The following is a 20,545-nucleotide window of genomic DNA, read 5'->3' as shown; positions in this document are numbered from 1 at the left end:
CAAAATTAAACACACACACCTGTCACCTAATAAAATTCCACGCCATGAGCTGCGTGTTCTAAACAGTGTCGTGTCAATGACGTATTTTGATAATTAATACTCGCCAAGGACATTTTCAGCATTAACAAATGTTCTTAGCTTGTCCTTGGCGGATATTAATTATCAAAACACGTCCTGGGCCATCATTTTTCCTAGTAGTACCTGGTGAGGTGTTGTTGCTTTCCAACTTTTTGTTGGATGGTCTTGATGTGTCTGTTTTTATTCTTCTTTTTCCCTCGATGTATCCTTTCGAGTTTATGTAAAAGTTTCATTTGTCGAGCAAAAAAAAAAAAAACGAGCCAAAAATTCGAGTTCAAGCTCGGCTCGACACTACAACACGAAAGGGCTATAGCGAGGATTTAGTTTCCTCGTCAAAGCATATGTTTTTTTCGCAAAATGTATTAGCGCGAAAAAATTTCCTCGTCAGTTTTTCTCGCCAAAACATCGTCGCAAAAGGTATTAGCAAGGAAAAGAAAATTCCTCGCCTATTTTGACACAGTTACAAGGAATTTTTTCCTCGCTAAATGTTTTCCTCGCAAATACCATTTGTCGTCAAATAGGCTACAAATTTATTACTACCAACAATAGGTGAGGACAAAATTTCCTCGCTAAACAAAAAGAAATCCGAAACGGAAGCAATCTCTCTGCTTTTTCTGCGGCTCCCGGTAATCGAACCTTGGTCCTCTTCCGTAGCAATTCTGGTGAAAATGGTGAAACTTTTTCTACATATTATCGTTTTATTATCTCTTTCACCTCTCCAAATTAATTTCTTCAACATTAATTATAGCCTTTCTATTTTTTGTAGTCTTATATATAGTGCCTGAACTTTATTTGAACAAGTTTAATTTTTTGCTAGCACAACAATTTTATCTAACAACAACTTTTGAAGGACTAATAATATGTATTATTATTCTAATTTTTTGATGGAATTATCCTAGATTTTATGGAATGAGATTTTTGTCGTCAAAAGCTCGAGATATATGTCTACGGAAATGTTAGGGACAAAGAAAATTTACCTCGAAAGTGCCCCAAAAAGAGCAAGTAGTGGTTGAAATTCAGTTTGATGTGTGGGACCTCGCACATCAAAGTGAATCTCAACCACTTATTGCTTTTTCGGGACACTTTCGGGATAAATTTTTTTTATACTTAGTACTAATATTTTAATATCAGATTATGAATGACAAGAGGCATTACTCTCATTTTCTAATTTTAAAAGTGAGTTTGACATTTTTTTTTGCCAAATACAAAGGGTATTATAGATTCGTAGTTTTTTCTTAAGTCTTTTTCATTATCGCTATAATAATATGAACAAAATTTATAAATATTCATATAAGATCATCCTAAAAGCACTAAAGACAATACTTTTTAAATTTTTTAATCTTTAACGAATTTTTTAAAATTTTAAACCCACCCCCCCCCCCCCCCCCCCCCCCCCCCCCCACACACACACACACACACACACACACACACACAATATGTATATGTATAAATAAAAATATCCATGATACTTGCAAAATTGCATGTGAAATTAATACTTGACATGGTTATAAAGGAATGCCATTAGAATCACCTAAGTTGGTTTAAATAAAAATCAACAAACTGTTTACAAAAAAAAAAAATCTTTACAGCATGATTGCACAAATATGTAATAATGTATTTTTATGTAGATGTTCTGACAAATATGAGGTTATTTCACCAATTCAATGCGATTGGTGAGGAAACCTATTTTTTTCCGTTTATCACTTTTTTATTTTAATAAATTTCATTATGGTATTGCACTATATAGTTTATTATGTCATACCATTGTGATATTACAAAACACATAGGAATATAATTGATAATGACTTATATATCAAAAATGAATGAATCCTAAAACAGCTAACAAAATATTTCCTCGTCAAAAAGTTACATTTGGCGACGAAAAAAGATTTTCTCGCAAAAAGGTTACATTTGGCGAGAAAATCTATTTTTCTCGCTAGAAAAGGCCTTTTAGCGATGCTGGAAAAGGCGACGAAATTGAATTTCCTCGTAAATAATATACTTTTAGCAAGGAAATCCATTTTCCTCACCATATTTTCTCGTCATAGCCCTTTCGTGTTGTAGTGCGAGCCTTCTTAATCGAGTCGAACTACCCTCAACGAGTTTTGTCAAATGAGCCGAGCTGATCCAGGCTCGCGAGGTGCTCGCTTTGTTTATGGCCCTATTTCAGATGATGAAAGTATCCGTGATTCGGTCATAGTCGCTACCGCGGAAGGGGAACTCTTCATAAGCTTCAACTTCAAGAGGTAAAGTTAACTTGCCGTTCGAAAAAAGAAGAAGAGGTAAAGTCAACTTCTCACGATCTAAAAGCTATCCTTTTCCTAAATTCATGTCGACGGCCCAATTCATTAATTAGGCCCAAATGCCCAATTAATGTGCGGCTTCTGCGCGCAATAGTCAATACTAAAGCCGGTTCAACAAAGATTTTTATTTAGGATAAAAAAAAAAACTAAGATTTTTATTTATTTTTAAGTACTTCTTTCGTCCAATTTTATTGCCCCTATTTTAATTTTCACGTAATTTAAAGAAAGATCATAATTGAATTATCTTTGTGTCAATTTTATCATTTTATCTTTTTGTAACTTATGACTTTTGTCAACTTTTTTGTCAGGTCATTAATTTGCTCCATTTTCCTTTTAGATCAAATTCAAAATTTGAATTTGAATTTGGGAGAGAGAAATGAGGGATAATATGAACATTCAAAATTGAAAAGTTTTGAAACAAACACATCATTTTGGGACGTCTCAAAAAAAAAAAAAAAGGATAAAACAAAGTGGAATGGAGGGAAAACAGCAATCAATGGTTGAGAATCACTTTGATGATTGTATCACACACATCAAAGTGAATCTCAACCATTAGTTGATCTTTTTTGGATAGTTTCGGGATAAATTTTCTTTGTCCATAGCATTTCTGTTCTCGATTTTACGAGACATGTTATTCTTTCACAATACATCCCCATTAATTCATAAAATAAATTCTTATTACACGGGAAGGTTGAATTGAACACCTCCACATATCGGATTGAGCTGAATTTCCACGGAACCACTCGGTTATTGTTATTATTATTATTTTTTAAAATTTTTAAATGACTCGAATTTTTTCGTGCGAAATCCGTAGGGCCCCGCGTTTCTGGTGGTGCAAGACGGTGGCCATAGGATTCTCTCTCTCTCTCTGTTCTGTGATGGAGAAGCATCGCATACGGATTTCGGGTTGTAGCATAAAACAAAGACTTAAACGTTTCCGATGCGGTGTTAACACCGTTACGACCAAGTCTGACAAATCTTACCTTAAATGTTGACGGTGGCCACCCCCCCTTTTTTGTTTTTTGTTCTTTCCTTCTTTTTTTTTTTCTTTTTGTTGTTTTGCTTCCAATTATCAACAAGGATATACTATTTTAAACATAGAAATAGACTTGAGAGAGACCCCTAATATTCGAGATTTTTTTTTTGACCGGCCCTAATATTTGAGTTCACACCAGGGTTATTAATTCAAAGCAAAATTTTCTTCCTCCACATTTTCACTTCTTCGGGCCAATATATATATGTCTGATAATTTGATGTTTTTGTTTTTGTTTTTGTTTTTCGTTGAACCTTCCTTAATAGTAAATCACTTTCCAACATAATTTTTTAGGAAAGAAAGTTACTGTACAATTTTGTTTACTTTTCATGTGGGTTAAAAAAATTTATGTAGAAAAGTGTAAGCATTTGTATTCTACATAAAATAAAATATATTTTCTTGAATTAATTTGTTTTCAATTACGATTTCAAAGTATCAATCATTACCAATGTAACTTTATGAGAAGTTGAAGAATCTGTGGATCCTTTGAGATGATGAGTATGGCAAAAAAGTACTTCCAAATTAAATGATGTTAACGAGGTAGCTAACCAGGTTTAATTTCCCTAGTTAATGCATAACCGCCGTTCTTAGAAATTAAAACAACAATTAAATGGAATTTGTAAATTACCGAACCACCCTTGAAATTATTCACAAAGGCTAGCTTTTTCTTCTTCTTTTTGTTTTTTTTGTTTTTGTCATTCGTTAATTCTAATCTATTCTATCCTAGGAGTTTTAGAAAGGGGGATTGTACAACTAGTTTTTGATTATTTTATTTACCGAATATTGATTGCCTAACTTATTTCCTTTTTTATTATTTCAATGAAAGCTTGAAAAAATAGAAATCAATATGGTGCATTGACATTGACATTTCATATTTCATTTCATTGGATCCTCGCAAAGACAAATACTTCAAAGAAGTCTCACCAAGTTATTTATTTTAACCAGCGAACTTGAAAAGAATTATAGATATCCTCTCCTTTAAATGAGTATGATAATTTATCTAGGGTGGCTATGAATATGTGGATGAAAACAAAGTTCGAAATCAAGGTGTACTCGGTGAAAGATTTTAAGGGCTTTCTAGATGGAATTCGCAAGTTGAAACTTTAATCCGAGCTTGAGGTGTTGTAACATCTAACTTTCGGTTGGATGCTCTAATTTTATGCTTATTTCTATTTTGTTTTGTGGGTGAGTAAGTTTTAGCTCATCTGCATTTCCCCTCGATATACCCTTTCGAGTTTTATAAAATATTTCTCTTTACTGAGCAAAAAAAAAAAAGAATGATAATTTATGAGTAGATATGTATACACATGAATGACTAATTAAGCGAAAAGTCTACTAAACATCCAAACTTACAACTCCAAATGAGTTAGCTGGATGGTCATAGCTTAAATTTGTCCTAGTTTGCTCGTTCCTAAGTTTGAAGTTCAATGTAAAAAAAAAAAAGTTGATATAAATTTTTATGAGGCCAATTCACACGGACTTTTAGCATGCCTTTAATCGGCCATTGCTACTACACAGTAACAAGTGACCCTGGACTCACTCAGCCCTACAAGTACAAAAATTGATCTATACCAAAAGAGACACACATATATAGGCCTAGCAAAACAATTTGCAAAGACAACACGAGCATCAATTAATATTTTATTTCAAATTTACTAATCAGAAATTTTCAATTACTATTTTATATAGATGGATATCATTTAACTAGAGTGATAATAATAGGATTAGGGTTTTGCGAATGAAGCCAGAAATAGTGACGCCATTGATTGCCACATGGTTTTGCAAAGTGAACGGATCCATCTCTCTCTCTCTCTCAAGCACAGAGCTGACTTTTTGAAGAGTGAGAGAGTTAATGGCTCTTGCTGTCCACTTTTGACTCTTTCGGGATATACCCCCTTTTATTGTTTCCTCTTCTTGATTTGGTCAGCGTCGTCCCCACCGGACGCGGATCCTCTGTGCTGATTTCCCTGTCCGAGTCCCCAGTCCCATACTTCCCCTTCTGCCACGTAGCCACACCAAACACCCATCCAACTTTCTTCTAACTCTGTTACATACAGTTAACTCTATTACGCACAAAACTTTCCTTTGTTGTGTTTTTATTTTTTATTTTTTGGGACCCATTATGAGTTTATATAGATTATTTAAATTGTAAGTTATTTTAAAATACTTTTTATGGATTCTTGAAAAAAAAAAAGCTCAATCCGTTATCGATATGGTTGTTTTAGGATTTGTAAGCGCCTACAAATTCTTTAAGTGCCCCAATTTTCAATTCGTTTGAACTCGTGCGAAAATCTTATTTTTTTTATCCTTTCATCCTAAATGGTCGTAATGAATTTTTGGCTCTAAATCCTTTCAATAGGCACCCTAAGAGAATCTTAGGGTGCTTGTTGAAAGGCGCCAAAAATTCATTACAACCATTTAGGATGAAATGATAAGAAAAATATGATCTTCGCACCGGTTCAAACGAATTGAAAATTGGAACCCTTAATTTTTTTATACTATTTATATATTAAAAAATATAGTTAAAAAATTAAGTGTTCCAATTTTCAATCCGTTTGAACCGGTGCGAAGATATTATTTTTCTTATAATTTCATCCTAAATGGTCGTAATGGATTTTTGGCTCTAAGACCTTTCAATAGGCACCCAAAGAGAACTCCTGAAACTAAATAAAGAGTCTTAGGGTGTTCTTTGAAAAGCCTTAAAGCCAAAAATTCATTACGACTTTTTTGGATTAAATGATAAGAAAAATAAGATCTTCGCACAAGTTCAAATGGATTGAAAATTGGAATACTTAAAGAATTCGTAGGGTGCCTACGAATCCTGAAAGAGCCATATCGATAACGGATTGAGCTTTTTTTTTTTTTCAAGAACCCATAAAAAAGTATTTTAAGAATAACTTGTAATTTAAATCATCTTTATAAACTCGCAATGGGTCCCATAAAAATCAAAAATAAAAACTCAACAAAGGAAAGTGTTGTAAGTAACAGAAAGTTTTGTAAGTAATAGAGTTAACTGGTATGTTACAGAGTTAGAGGGAAGTTGGATGGATGTTTGGTGTGGCTACGTGGCAAAAGGGTAAGTGTGGGACAGAGGACTCGGACAGGAAAATCAGGATAGAGGATCCGCGTCCATCACCACCTTGGTCTCTTCTCTCTCTCTCTCCTCTTCTCTCTATCTCTATATATATAAAGTCACAAACAAAGGGTACCCATGCCTTGGACGCCTGTCTCAACATTTCTTGCAAAGAAAAAGAAGTCTTGGAAAGAGAGAGAGAGAGAGAGAGAGAGAGAGAGAGAGAAATGGGAAGACCACCTTGTTGTGATAAAGTCGGTGTGAAGAAAGGGCCATGGACTCCTGAAGAAGACATAGTCTTGGTTACTTATATCCAAAACCATGGTCCTGGGAATTGGAGAGGCGTTCCTTCTAATACAGGTAACTAAACATGATTCCAATGATTTTTCTGATGATCAGTTTTCCTATTCAAATGAACCAAATTACTCGAGTTCCACTCTAAACAATATATAAACAAAACCACCTTGTTTTTTATCTTCTAAGCTTGTTAAATTTCCCAACTATATTTCAATAATCTATTATTCAGCTGGATAGTCTTATGAATCGACCCGATTAACAATCTTATGAGATCGGCTTGTCTCGTAAACAAATTACAATAGCTTTTTGAAACATATTTTTGAAGCTCGTTGGCTGATTTACCGCCTTCAACGTAATATATATTGGAATTTTTTGGGGTTGGTGTGAGTTTTTTTTTTTTTTTTTGAACGGAGGGTTGGTGTGAGTTGGTTTCATCATTAAAGAGTGTATTTAATACTGTACAGCTCTATCACCGTCTCTACCAGATAAAGAAAAGTCATCTTTTTCCCATTCTCTCTTCTTTTTTTTCTTTTTTTTTCTTTTTGGGTGTGATTTGGTTGCAAAAGATTCACAGTTTTGGCCTTTGTCTTTGTGTTTTTGGATCAGGTTTGCTAAGATGCAGCAAGAGTTGCCGGCTACGGTGGACGAACTACCTGAGGCCGGGCATCAAACGCGGCAACTTCTCTGATCACGAAGAGAAAATGATCATCCACCTCCAAGCCCTTCTCGGCAACAGGTAAAAATTCACGACCGCAACAACCGATCCCCGTTTAATGTATTGTTAAAATACTTCCGATTGTCGTTATGTGTTCCGATACTGTTATTTAAAATCTTCGCATCATCTTTTTGTGAACAAGCTCATTTTTTATTCTAATTCCGAAATGGTACGATACCAGCATAAATAAGAAAAAAGAAAAATTCAAAGCGATATGGCCATACTGGATGATGAATTTTGAAGCAATAAAAAGTCAAGGCCTTGTTTGGTTGTAGTTTTGAATTGTTTTTTTTTCATCTCCAAAATGAAATTTTTATACATAGCTGTAGGTATCTTTCTGTAACATGGGTTAGGAAAACTGCAATCAAAGAGGGCAGGAAGTGTGTAAGTTTAATATATTGAATCTTATCCACGTTCATTTTATGGCTGGGGATCCTGCAGAGTTTCAATCATCAAATTTAAACTCCGGAAGGACTCATAAATGACGTGAATAGGACCGTCCGAGACCGGAGAGGATTACCTATATTTTATCTCAAGTCAATTCATTCATAGCATTATTATTTCCCCGAGAAGGGTTGGATCAAATTAAAATTTTCAAACCCCTGTATTTGAACGGCCTGTATGTGTCAAGCGGATACCACGTCAAATATACCCATTCGGCACCGAAAAATTTCTCCCCGTATAGAGTATCCTATTGTTCTTCATTTACCAGTGAGATTTTTGTACTGCAAACCAATTAATTTTTTTTTTTTAACCGTATGAGTGCAGGTGGGCTGCAATAGCTTCTTACCTACCAGAGAGAACAGACAACGACATCAAGAATTACTGGAACACCCATCTGAAGAAAAAGCTCAGGAAGGTTCAAGGGCAAGACGGTCATTTCCTGGAAGGGCTCTCACCCAGTTCCCAATCAACCTCCAAGGGTCAGTGGGAGAGGAGGCTCCAAACAGACATCCACACGGCCAAGCAGGCCTTGTGTGAGGCTCTATCCCTAGACAAATCAACCAATAATTTGCCTGACCTAAAACCATCCAATGTCAATTACCCAGTTTGCCCTTCCACAGATCCTGCCCAATCATCCACCACATATGCATCCAGCACTGACAACATAGCTAGGTTGCTTCAAAGTTGGATGAAGAGTTCATCCAAATCATCTCAAACAAGCTCAGAAATTACCACCCAAAACTCCTTCTATAACCCAATGGGAAATCTTTCTAGCCCTAGTGAAGGAACCACTGCAACCGCGGAGGGGTTTGACTCGATTAATTTCTGCTTCAGTTCTTCCAATTGTGACGAGGCTCGAAATTTCACACCCGGAAATGCCCTTTTCCGGCATGAAAGGAAGCCAAACTTGGACAACCAAGTCCCTCTGACATTTCTAGAGAATTGGCTGTTTGATGATGGTGCTGCACAAGTAGAAGGTGATGATCACCTAATGATGGACTTGTCTTTGGGAGAAGATGATCATGGGACATTGTTTTGAGTTTGGGGGGGTTTTGTTTTAGATCCTGGGTATTTTCTTTGTTATCTTTTGAGTCTTTTTAGGGTTGAAACCGAGGCTGTCATTGGATCTTTTATCTGCGGAGTGCGGACAGAGGAACTCGCGAGAGGAAAAAAGAAAACAAATCGATTTTAGAAGTTAATTTTTTTTCTTATCAATTTGCTTTTCTTTTCCTCTCGGATATCGCTCCGAAAGTACAAGATCCAAATACAGCCTGATAGGTTTTGTTTCTAGCTTTGAGCAGGAAAATGTGATCTTTCAAGTATTGGAATAGCAGAAAGTGTATATTACAACTAGTATATCTATGAATGGTGTATTAATAATAAATCTCATGTAATGTACTGCTTGTCCGTTCGGCTAAATAAGTCAACTGACTTGTTTAGCGGAACGGTTAGTTAGATTACTTTGGAACTCTGTGCAGCTCTTGCTTGGAGCTTGGTATAATCTGTATGTACTATGGTCACTTCTATTTGCTAAAATTCAGAACTGAAATGTCGGAGTGGTATGCTTTTTCTTCATAGATCTTTCTAGTGTAATGATTCCACTTATTGTTTTGGGGATTTTTAAGTAGAGTTCTTAACAAAACAATGTGGCTAGGACATTTTTGTATGCGCAGTGTGAAAATTACGAGTGCAAGCAGAAGATCTTACGAAAGGATTATACGTACATAGGCTTGTTTACTAAACGAATAAAAAATTTAGACTTTAGCCTTAACGAATTGAGCTTAGTTATTTACTAAACGAGTAATCGAGCCAAACCTCCTTTAATGAGCCAAACTTTTGCCGAACAAACCAAAAACTCGAGTTCGAGCTCGACTCGTTTATTAAACGAGCCTAGCTTGACAAAACTCGGCTCGTTTGCGGCCTCATTGTAATGTACACTTGTCTCCACACATAGTGTACACACAAAAAAGCATGGCTAGATAGGCTAAATAAGCATGTCTAGTAGGCTAGATAGTCTTTTTTTTTTTTACATCAAAGATGAACTTCATCATAGATAAACAAAGAGTCAATATAGAAAATAATTTATTACAAGCGAACAAGAACTAGAAGACATAGTTTTAAATCGCGGTATCGGTCGCCGTCGCGGTATCGGTCGCGGTATATCGGTATCGGGACATATCGGTGATACGTCGCGGGAATCGGGTGTCGCGGTCGTGAATTTTTAAAAATCATCAGCAACATGTATAAAACTTGAAAAATATACTTTTACCCCAAACATTGGCTTAATTATCACATTTACTTATTTTCCAAGACAAGATCCAAAATTTTTGCAAAAAAGCTGTGAAAAAAGCTGTGAAAAAAGCTGTGTGGAAGGAGTTTTTTGTTTTTTGCTTTTCTTTTTTTTTTTCAGCACCGATACGTATCGGCCGTATCGGCCGTATCGGTCCAAATATCGGTTACGGACCGATACGTATCGGGAACCGGCCGATACGCCTGTGAATTTCAATCTCACCGATATATCGGCCAATATCCGTATCGGAAGCCGAAAATTCCGGTACGTATCGGCCGATACGGTACGTATCGGCCGATACGGTACGTATCGGCCGATATTTAAAACTATGCTAGAAGATTACAAGATAAATAAGGGAATACAATAAGCATAACTAAGATAGACAACTTCTAAAGAAAAGAGATCCATCGAGAAGTTTAACCGATATCGAAAGGAATTATCCGCTTCTGAATGAACGAATCCTTGAAGACACGGCAAATCTTGCCTCGCGGGCTAGATAGTCTTGAAAACCTCTCACATTCCGAGGAGAAATAGACTGGAAAAACCTTTTCCTAATAGCCTTTATTATTTTTCTAATAGCCTTTCGATATCTATTTTGTTTTTCTAAAAGCTTCATTTTATTTTCAACCCTAGAGGACTCAGTTTACCCGTTCGGTACGGTGGTTCTCTTTGTGTCATGGACCAAATGATATCGTCATCAGAATGTTAATTTTTCTTTGTTTCTGTTTCCAAAATGATACTCGCACAACGGTCGTGTAAAACACTATTATACAAAATCAATCTCTAGCCATCCGTTGTTGTAATAAATGGTCAGGATTCGCTCAAACTCTTTCCTGAAAAGGTTAAACTTTTCCCTGGAAGAGTTTTTTTAAAATTTAGACTGTCCAAACACATTTGGACGGTCAAAATTAGGTGCACAACCGTTGTGTTGGTTGTGCGCGTAGCATTGTCAGTACTCTTTATTTAGTGTATATATCGGTTTGATTGAAATAAGCTTGAAATTAAATGGAAACTCACCATCAAGGTTTTAAATTATGGTAGTGATCTACGTAGCTATAGCACGAGTATCGAATGATACGTTGCGAGAGTCAGGTGTCTCCAATCATGAATTTTTTTAAAATTATTTTTGGTGCTAGGGCACGTGAAACGACTGTAGCGATTGTGAAGCAGGCAAAAAATTGGATAAAACAAGCAGTTCATGAAATCATAACACTGGTATAGCGGGGCACAGGGGTACTGAAGAACCGAAAACCTGCTACATAGCGGCCGATATTTTAGTCCATGCTCACCACAAAATTAAGGTAGTAGAAATGGATGAGCATGCAAATAGAGATTTCTCAATCACTGTGATGTGTTTTTCTAGAAGAAGAGGATGAAGGGATTTGACTTTATTGTCCCATCTTAACCTTTCACATTTGTCGGCAATGAAATAGACTTAGCTCAAGTTGCTGATTTTTTCCCTATAATTCACTTTAAATCCAATCCAATCCAATGATACACACTTATTTGCGTGGACATCCATGAATTTGGAAATCCTATAGTACAAGGCACTCTGTAAGGCGCACATAAGTTATTGATTTTGACAATGAATAATTGAGATATGATTTTTAATTATGACCGTTAAGAATCATTTATTACCGGTCATAATTGATTTTTAATATAAACCATTGATCGATAAGACTGACGATTGTGTGCTGTCCTACACGCACACGACACGGGGTGCACTACAGCACCCCGAATCCGGGCATCCATAGCCGTAAAGCTTTCTTTTGCCCATTTCTACTTGTGTCCAATATATTAGAGATAAGTTTTTTTTTTTTTAAGGGAAAAAAGATTTATTAACTCAAATAACACATAGTACATGGAGCTAAATGAATGATCTAATTGGAATACGTTTTATTTTGAAAAAAGGAAATAAACACACCTACTAATGAATTGGAACCTTTTTTTTTTATTTGTCAATATGTGTTTCAATTATGTACTTATTGGACATAAGATTTGCTCCCTCCTAAAGTCTTTTGTTCGAAATCCCTTATTTGCTATCAATTCCTTTGGGATTAATGGGGCTAGTTCATACCGAATTTTGCTCTGGCTTCAATTAGGACCCACGTTAGTTGACGGTTGGATTGATTCTCCAAGATTAGTCAAGGTGCATGTAAGCTGGCCCGCACTTGATATGTTTTACACAGGAGTGTTAATCGAGCCAAATAATTAAGCCAAGCACAGTATTGTTCAGGCTTGGCTCGATTCTTTGTTGCATGTGTTCAAGCTTGGCTTGAGCTTGAAGTTTTGTGTTCGTGATAATCTTGAATTGACTCGTGAAATATGCAAGTCAATCTCGAGCTTCCAAGCATTAGCTTAAGCTCGTGAAGTTTCAAACTTTCAAGCTTGAGCTTAAACTCATTAAGTTCCAAGATGAAATGAACTAAATAAAAATCCTAGCTAGAAAAATGTGATAGTAGCTCCAAATTTTCTCAATAAACCCTTTGAATTGCTCCATGGAAGATTTATATAGGATTTAATGTAACCCTAAATTTCCATATCTCACATAGGAGGTTTTCTATTTTTTTTTTTTTGAACAGCAAAGAAAATTTATTAATCTTTGAAAATAGATTACAAAGATTAAAAGGATTTAAAGCAGGAGGCATCAAATAGAGCAAAGAGAACTCTGACAATCATATGCCATGCCGCTAGGAACCAGAAGGGAAAATAACCACCCATGAATGACAAGAAGCCAACCCGGGCCAAAAACCGAAAGAAGAGACAAAACACACCCAAGACACATAGGAGGTTTTCTATTTGGATGCAAGAGTACTGTAAAATATATGCCGCTCATATCTTATATTTTGAGATATTTATTAATCTACTCCTATATTTTTAGTATTTACGGAATGACCCCATTGCTCACGAGCCCATCGAGCCAAACACCCATATGCTTAAGCTTGGTTTGAATTCATAAATAGACGGAAAAAAACGTGATTGAACTTGACTTATATTTTTTATAAACGAGTTTGAACAAGCTGAAAGTCGAGCCAAGCTCGAGCTGTATGGTTCGTTTAGCAGCCCTAGACTTTCACAATACGTTAACCAATTCGAGGGCATCTGTGTAATCGGTAATTTGGGCAATGTCGTTCCGTTTTGCCCATCGATCGCATAGCTTCCAAACATGCAACCGAGTAACAACCCGAGCCGCTATACCCTCTTGTGGAAGCAAAAACTTTAGATTTGGTTAATTTGTCTCCATACTCAAGGGGTTAATTCTCATGTTATTTCAGTTTTAACTAAGATGAAAGCCTAACTCATGCAATTTTAGTATAGCCGACATGCCCAAACTGGTTCTGACACCCGATTATCAGTAAAAAAAAATAAAAATCTAAGATGATAGTAGTTCTAATCAAGTGCTCACAAGACAATATTTTAATCCAACATTGATGTAACGAGGATCTTCAATCTTAATCATGACCGACCTAGCTCTCTCATTCAGATCACCAGTGGGTAGATATTTGAATTGATCAGGGGGAAACACCATAGCCTGCCGCAGGTCTGTCATTGGGAAAATGCAAATTGGCTAGTAAATGCATGCACATCATGTGAGGGGATTGACTTCTGTCGTTATATCTATGTATTTTTTTTTTCTTCTTCTCCCTTTTAACAAGTTGGACTACTCTTTGATTGAGAGAGCTAGAGATTCATCCTTTTAGTAAATACCACCCACCTAATTCCCATGTGTTACCCACACTGTAAAGGCAGTGGAGGAGGCCATAAGTCCCCCATGAGTACCTTCACCAGTTGACGCTTGCTGGGCATGCAAAGTACTCCTTTTTCATGATTTAACTTTCTCGAAATTATTTCTTGAAAATATTACCACTTACGTACGTACCCTCTTGCCCTCTGCTAAAAAAATAAAAATAAAAACTCATTTTTTCTCGATTTCTTTAAATTGAAAATGGGTTTTTCTTAACAAATGTTCTTACAAATGTCTTAAAGAACGAGTCTTTTGAAAACTGTTCCAAGGGCTTGTTTGCTTGGAGGATTTAGGGACGGAATAGGAGATTGTAGGGGGATGAAAACAATTGATGGCTCGGTTCAACTGGATTGCAACGGCTTATTCGTGCCTCTTCACCGGAACCCTAGCTCGACGTCTGAACCCTAATCTGCAAAATAGACAGGGGGTGAGTGCACCTTTGCCTCTCGTGGCAAAGGCCCTCCGATGCCTTTGTTAGTATCACGTACTAAGAACAAAAACCCTAATTATCAGTAGGAAAGCAATAATAATGCAGTCTATTGCGTACCTCTTTCCTCTAGGTTCACCTCATATTTATAGATCTCGTGTATGCTTGTTTCCCAAGCATCCCTGTTTCCATAGGACTCCCAACTCGTATAGGAAACCAAGGATATCAAGGACTCTCGTTTCCTTTATCAGTTTAATGGAAAAGAGTCCTTTTTAGGATTCCTTTCCTTTACTGGCCGAACATCCCATTCTCATTGGGTATCTTTCTCAGATCCTTTATTCATGGGATCTTATTCCTTTAATGGAATAACAACACTCTGGATTCTTCCAGAATGTTCCCCATGTTTCAACAATTAATTTGGGGTTGTTTCCTTGTTTGGCAATCTCGTTGCCGATCAGGCTGCCTGGACCAATGACTTCATATGTAATCTGGTCCAAGCAGTAATAAGAATGTCACTATGTGCCGAACAGCTTAGTTTCACGCCACTGGCTTCACTTGCCATTGACCTTTAACTAGTCGAACAGACTTCACAGATCAATGACTTTCCATGCTACTGATCCGTACTTCCGTTCACCATACTGCCCGGCGATGAATCCCGTCGTATTCACCTTGCACTCCTAAACATCACGTGTTCGGCGAATAAATGTCTCTGCTCGGGAACACCTCCCTACAGAGATGTAATCACTCGAGTTCCATAAATGATAAATCCCGTATTTGGTGTCACAAAATCATGAGATGGGGTTACATGATCTTCAGAATTAAGATATCCGTTTACAGTATGTATGAGCGAGGATTTGTAATCCCATGAATTAATAGTTTGCCCCTTGTCTCTACCAAACGTATAGTTTGGAAGGAGGGCAAAATATAAAATGCATGCCACAATCCCAATTGAAACGAGATTTTATATCTCCATCTCATACATGTGTCTCGATGATGTATTTTACATCGATCCCTTCCGTTGATATCCGGACAAACAAACGGATTCTATTGCAACCACGAAACAGCAGCTAGGGAATTCATTGAGAGCATGCACCGTTGTACTTCTTGACAGACTGATTAATGGAGCTAGCTAATTAGAATAGCCACGTACGTACGTAAAAGATTGGTACAATAACTACATACAGAGAAAAAGCCATAATCCCACTTTGATAGGAAGCTTCATTGGAATACAAAGAGTCCTGCTACACACAGACAATCGTGCACAGATTGTGCACAGATTTTGTTTTAGGGCCCACCGCGTGTCTCACACAAATCATCTGAGTCGTTCATTAAATGTAAAATATTTTTTTGAGGGTCCCCGTAAAAAATAATCTCAATCCGATATTTATAGGTACTTCATCCAACCATCTAACTTTTCATTTAGATTTTCGGATAATGAAAAATTATATGGTTGGATCGAGCACCAATAGATATCGGATTGAGCTTATTTTTAATGAGAGCCCTTGAAATTTTTTGTTACATTTAATGAACGGCTCGGATGATTTGTGTGGGACCCGTGGTGGGTTCCACAACAAAATCTGTACACAATCTATGCATAGATTGTGTGTGTGTAGACTCACAAGTCACAATCATTTAAGTGCTTGTGCGCATGCTGGATGCAGTAATGGATCCTCGATCAGCTGGCATATGGTGCAGAAGGTTATGAAAACCCATGTTCTTTCCCAGAAAGGAAACCAGCCAGCACTTTCTCAACTTTTTCTTTTTTACCCTAAGACCAAGTCTGCTTGTTTTTTTTTTTTTTTTTTTAAAATAGCAATGTGTGCAAGCGAGCTGAATTACGCGCATGTCGACTGATCCTAGGGAACATATAAACTCACTGTCCACTGGTAGGGATGGATCGAGGAATATAGTCTAGTGGGGGCACATGTTAATCATAATGACAAAAGTTCATTTTTTTAAGTCAACCACATTAAGATCGTACAAAATTAACGCATGTATTACAAACTACCAAAATTTATAACGCGCACTTTAAGTTAGATTAGGCAAAAATGAGTACAAAATCTCAAACAAAATTTTTAAAGTATGTTTTAAATGACCATCGACAAGTTTTAGAATGATTGAACTAGTTTTGTTAATGACTTTATTTTAAAATATTTATCCTAGACGGTTAAAAATAAAAAGAATAAAAAAAGAATAGCTCCAAATAAACAAACAGCTCAGAAAGCTAACAATTAAAATGTACCATATGATAAAATTTAGGCATAAAACTAATCTATATGTGTATTTTTGAGATATATGTAAGTGTGTATGTTTAGATATTAGCGGCCACTTTCATAATTATGTTAATTTATACAAAAATATAAAAATATATATTTTTTAATTTCGAGTGTGGGCGCATGCTCCCACCTAGGTCCGTCCCTGCACTGGCAGGGGACTCACTTAAAGCCCAAGAAAATGCTCTGTATGGACTGGCCCCTAATCGAGGATTTGATAACACCTGAGAGATTTCAAACTTGACACCTTTAGAGGAAGTAAACTTCTAAGTCTTAGGCATTAGCCGCCATGCCAACTCCTTGTTGTTGACGAAATCTACTTGTTAGTATCAAAATGTGTTTGATAGTGTCATTTTTGGCTTGTTAGAGTGTTTTTTTTTTTTTTTAATATCAATATTTTTGCACCAGTTAGGTGCCACTTTAATTGCCACCATATCAGATTGTTGAATTAAACACATCTCATTTGTTGATGTAGATTTGTTGGCTTGGGGTGATGTGATAAATTTGGCAAAGCCTATCAAATTTTGCACAGAAGACGACTTTGCCGGTCTTAGCAAACAAGTTTGTCTTACCTCACCTCACCCTACCCCACACGTAAGCGTGTGAAATGCCTGTAGGTGGGACTATAAGAGTTAGTCTGAGCTGCGCGCAAGCTGGCCCGAGACACCCTGCATTACCAAAAAAAAAAAACCAATGAACATGAATTTTATCAAGAAAATTTACCATATTATGGTTTTAATTTGCAATCAACATATCATCAATGGGTGGACCAGCTCTAAATAAATACTCTAAACAACTATTACTTTAGCATCTCAAAACTTATATATCTCTATCCGATAAATAAAAAATTTTCCCAAGAAAATAATACTAATAATTTGTAATCAATAAAAGTTGACACAATCACATGCATGTATTCGAAGACATGACCTTGCATTGCTGTATATGCCACACAAAACTGTACTATTTTTGAGCAAATAATGTGATGAAGAATTTCACAGGTCGGCTTTGGCTTTGGCTTTGGTCCCCAAACCCATTACTCCACATGGATATGGGACCAAAAATATTTATGCCCCAGCTGGTTTTCTTGTACTGTATAAGTGGTACTAGGGAGGTAGCTATATATTAGGGTTTCTTGATATGATATACTTGACTTGTTCAATTACGTACATGCGATGTCGATCGAGATGACTTTCTATGTTTTGCATTCATGTTCACTGCTAGGTACGGTACAACATTGATGAGTTTAACAAGAAATATTGGATTATGATGATTGGACCGGAGGGGATCGAATGGAGACTGGAAAGTAAAAACTATTAAGGTATGTTTATTTCGACAGGATGGAATTAACAATGGAATGGAATTGAAGAAAATGAGATTGGAATATCCATTCCCTTTCCTAAGTTTAGTTGTGCTTAGGAGTAGTAGCCATTTTTATCTGCAATGGAATGATATGGCAATAGTAATTTTTGGAATGATAATAGTGAATCTTGGAGCGACATTAGTAATTTTGGAGTGACAAAGAAATGGAAATGGCAATTCCTTTATTGTTTTAGTGAAATGACAATTCATTTACTAAAATGAACAGTGATTCCATTTTGATTGATTATTCCTTCATTTAATGGTATGCCATTGGAATGACTATTTCATTTTAACTTTGATTCTATCGAACCAAACATACACAATAGAACTCAAGAATTGAAAACACAATTCGAAATTTTTACCGTGTTGCATGTACTAAAATTAAAGTGCTGGATTTCACTTTATGTGAAAAAACGCATTCAGATTTGAACTTTATTTACCATATTTCAATTAGAGTCATTCACTATTTATACCCCGGTGGCCCATCCACCGGTGGGGCGGTGGTCTTGTCATGGTGAGGTTTGGTAGTGAAAATGGAGGTGGAGTACTGGTGGTCGATGGAATTGGTTACATGAGAAAATGCCGATCGATGATAGCAACATTGGTTGTTTTATGGCAATCGTGTGCGGTGGTTGTCATGACATGATGACAGTACGTCGTCACTTAATTTCTTCAGTATTAATTGAGCCAATCTCAGTCATGATAATGTGGCAATGTTATCAGCGTGGTGGTGATTGAAGGGTAAGGTAATGGTTGTGGTAATGGTGGCGGCAGAAACAATATTTCTAGTATAACAGTGGTACAAAAAACGTGTGTTGGATTCTTTTTTTTTTTTTGGGTAAATTGGAAATTCATAACATTAAACCGACAAAAGAGTCCGCATCAAACGTGCAATACAAAGAGAAACTACAAAAACAAGAAGGCCAAGCACAGCCTTAGTCTAGAACCTGTCTAGTACCTAGACAGACCCTAAGCATGTACTCCCTAATTGAAATGGGAGTATCAACAATTACAACTAGGTTTTCCTCATGTTCAGCCCCTACACGAGCATGCAAGGTGGCCGGCAAATTGATTTGCTTCGTGTGGTAGACGTGGGAAATGGTGGTTCCCATACGGTTGATGAGAATTTTTGCGTCGTTGATGATGATATGGCTTTCGAGATGATTCCCAGGAGCACCTTCGTTGAACAGCTTCACCGCAATTTGGGAGTCGGAATAAGCCACTAAAATCCAGCCTTTTTGCTTGTCAGTTAATTTGTAACGTAGCAACAACCATCTCAGTGTTAAGCTTTATGATTCCTACACATTCAAGTATATATATGATTCAATGTAGTATCTAATCCGGGAAAGAAGGGAATAATACAAGAGCACTGAATAATTTCCTCATTTCATTTCAAATTTAAATAATAGGGGAAAAAAAAAAAAAAAACTTGAAGTTCAGGGGCAATCATACGTTACAAAAGCGGAATTTAATATGGTCCCCCTCCCCATATGCTACCAGTGAGCATCAATTAGCTTTCACTTATTTAAATATGTCTATTCTTGGATTATCACTTATTTAAATCATGTCTATTCTTGAATTATTATTATACAGGGTAAAGTTGAAAAAATTATTCTATGCCCCGGGCCACGGCCACGTGGTGCTTTAGAGCCTTCTCCACCACACATTAATGTTGCAAAGCCCAAGAGAAAGTGCATGGACCCCACGTACAACATGTGGTGAAGAAGGGTCTTGCATGTGGGACACCACGTTGTCGTATTCCAAGGGCATTGAATAATTGGTTAAAAAAAAAAAAAAAAAACAGATCTATCCTCAATAGACAAGAGTGTTGATTTATTCATTTTTCCTGTAACGTGTTTCACTAGGGTTTTGTGAAGTTAAAAATGGTTCGTCTATCTTCAAGACAAGATGGTTAAATTCATGCTATAATACTTTTTTGTGTGTGTGCAAAATGCACGGTTGTCCAACAACGTTGAGCAATTTGGAATGGAGAGAGTAATAAATGGATAATGCACAAAAATTACGTATGGTGTTTGTGTTCAGTTTATATAGAGTATTATAAAGATATAAAATTAATTTGTACAAAAACATCTTTTCGAAATATCCTTTAACAAGACCAAGGGGTTGGCCTAGTGGTTGTGACACTCTCATACCAGGTAAAATGCCTAAATTCGAGTCTCATCGCTGCGAATTGCAGCACCCCCCTTCCCCCATTCCATCCTATAGATTGACAAAAAAAAAAAATTGAAGAGATAAATTGAAATGATTTCGTGAAGAAGGTGTTGTATCAAGGGTGGCAATGGGTCTGGTGGGCTGGGCCGTTTGGGTTAGCCCATTTTCACTAGTTTACAGTTTCAAGCTGGGCCACCTTCAACAAATGAGCAGTAAAGTCTAAGCCCAAACCCGTTTCATTTTTTTACTTTTGAAAGGAAAACCCGTTTCACTTGAGAATACATAAAACAAATTTTATATGGCGCACGAAATAACGCCGTGCTATTTTAAACTGCT

General features: G+C 36.5%; 1 protein-coding gene across 1 annotated transcript; it reads left to right on the top strand.

Moving 5' to 3' along the window:
* Nucleotides 1-6,599: 6,599 nt before the first annotated feature.
* Nucleotides 6,600-9,479, top strand: LOC131311564 (myb-related protein 306-like). Its single transcript, XM_058339058.1, has 3 exons — nt 6,600-6,847; nt 7,391-7,520; nt 8,268-9,479. Exons 1-3 carry the CDS (start codon nt 6,715-6,717, stop codon nt 8,980-8,982), a joined length of 978 nt encoding a protein of 325 aa, XP_058195041.1. The 5' UTR covers nt 6,600-6,714; the 3' UTR covers nt 8,983-9,479.
* The last annotated feature ends 11,066 nt before the right edge of the window (nt 9,480-20,545 follow it).

The sequence above is a fragment of the Rhododendron vialii genome, chromosome 12a (assembly GCF_030253575.1).
Source record: "Rhododendron vialii isolate Sample 1 chromosome 12a, ASM3025357v1".
Classification (NCBI taxonomy): Eukaryota; Viridiplantae; Streptophyta; class Magnoliopsida; order Ericales; family Ericaceae; genus Rhododendron; species Rhododendron vialii.
This window is presented reverse-complemented; position numbering and strand designations above follow the sequence as displayed.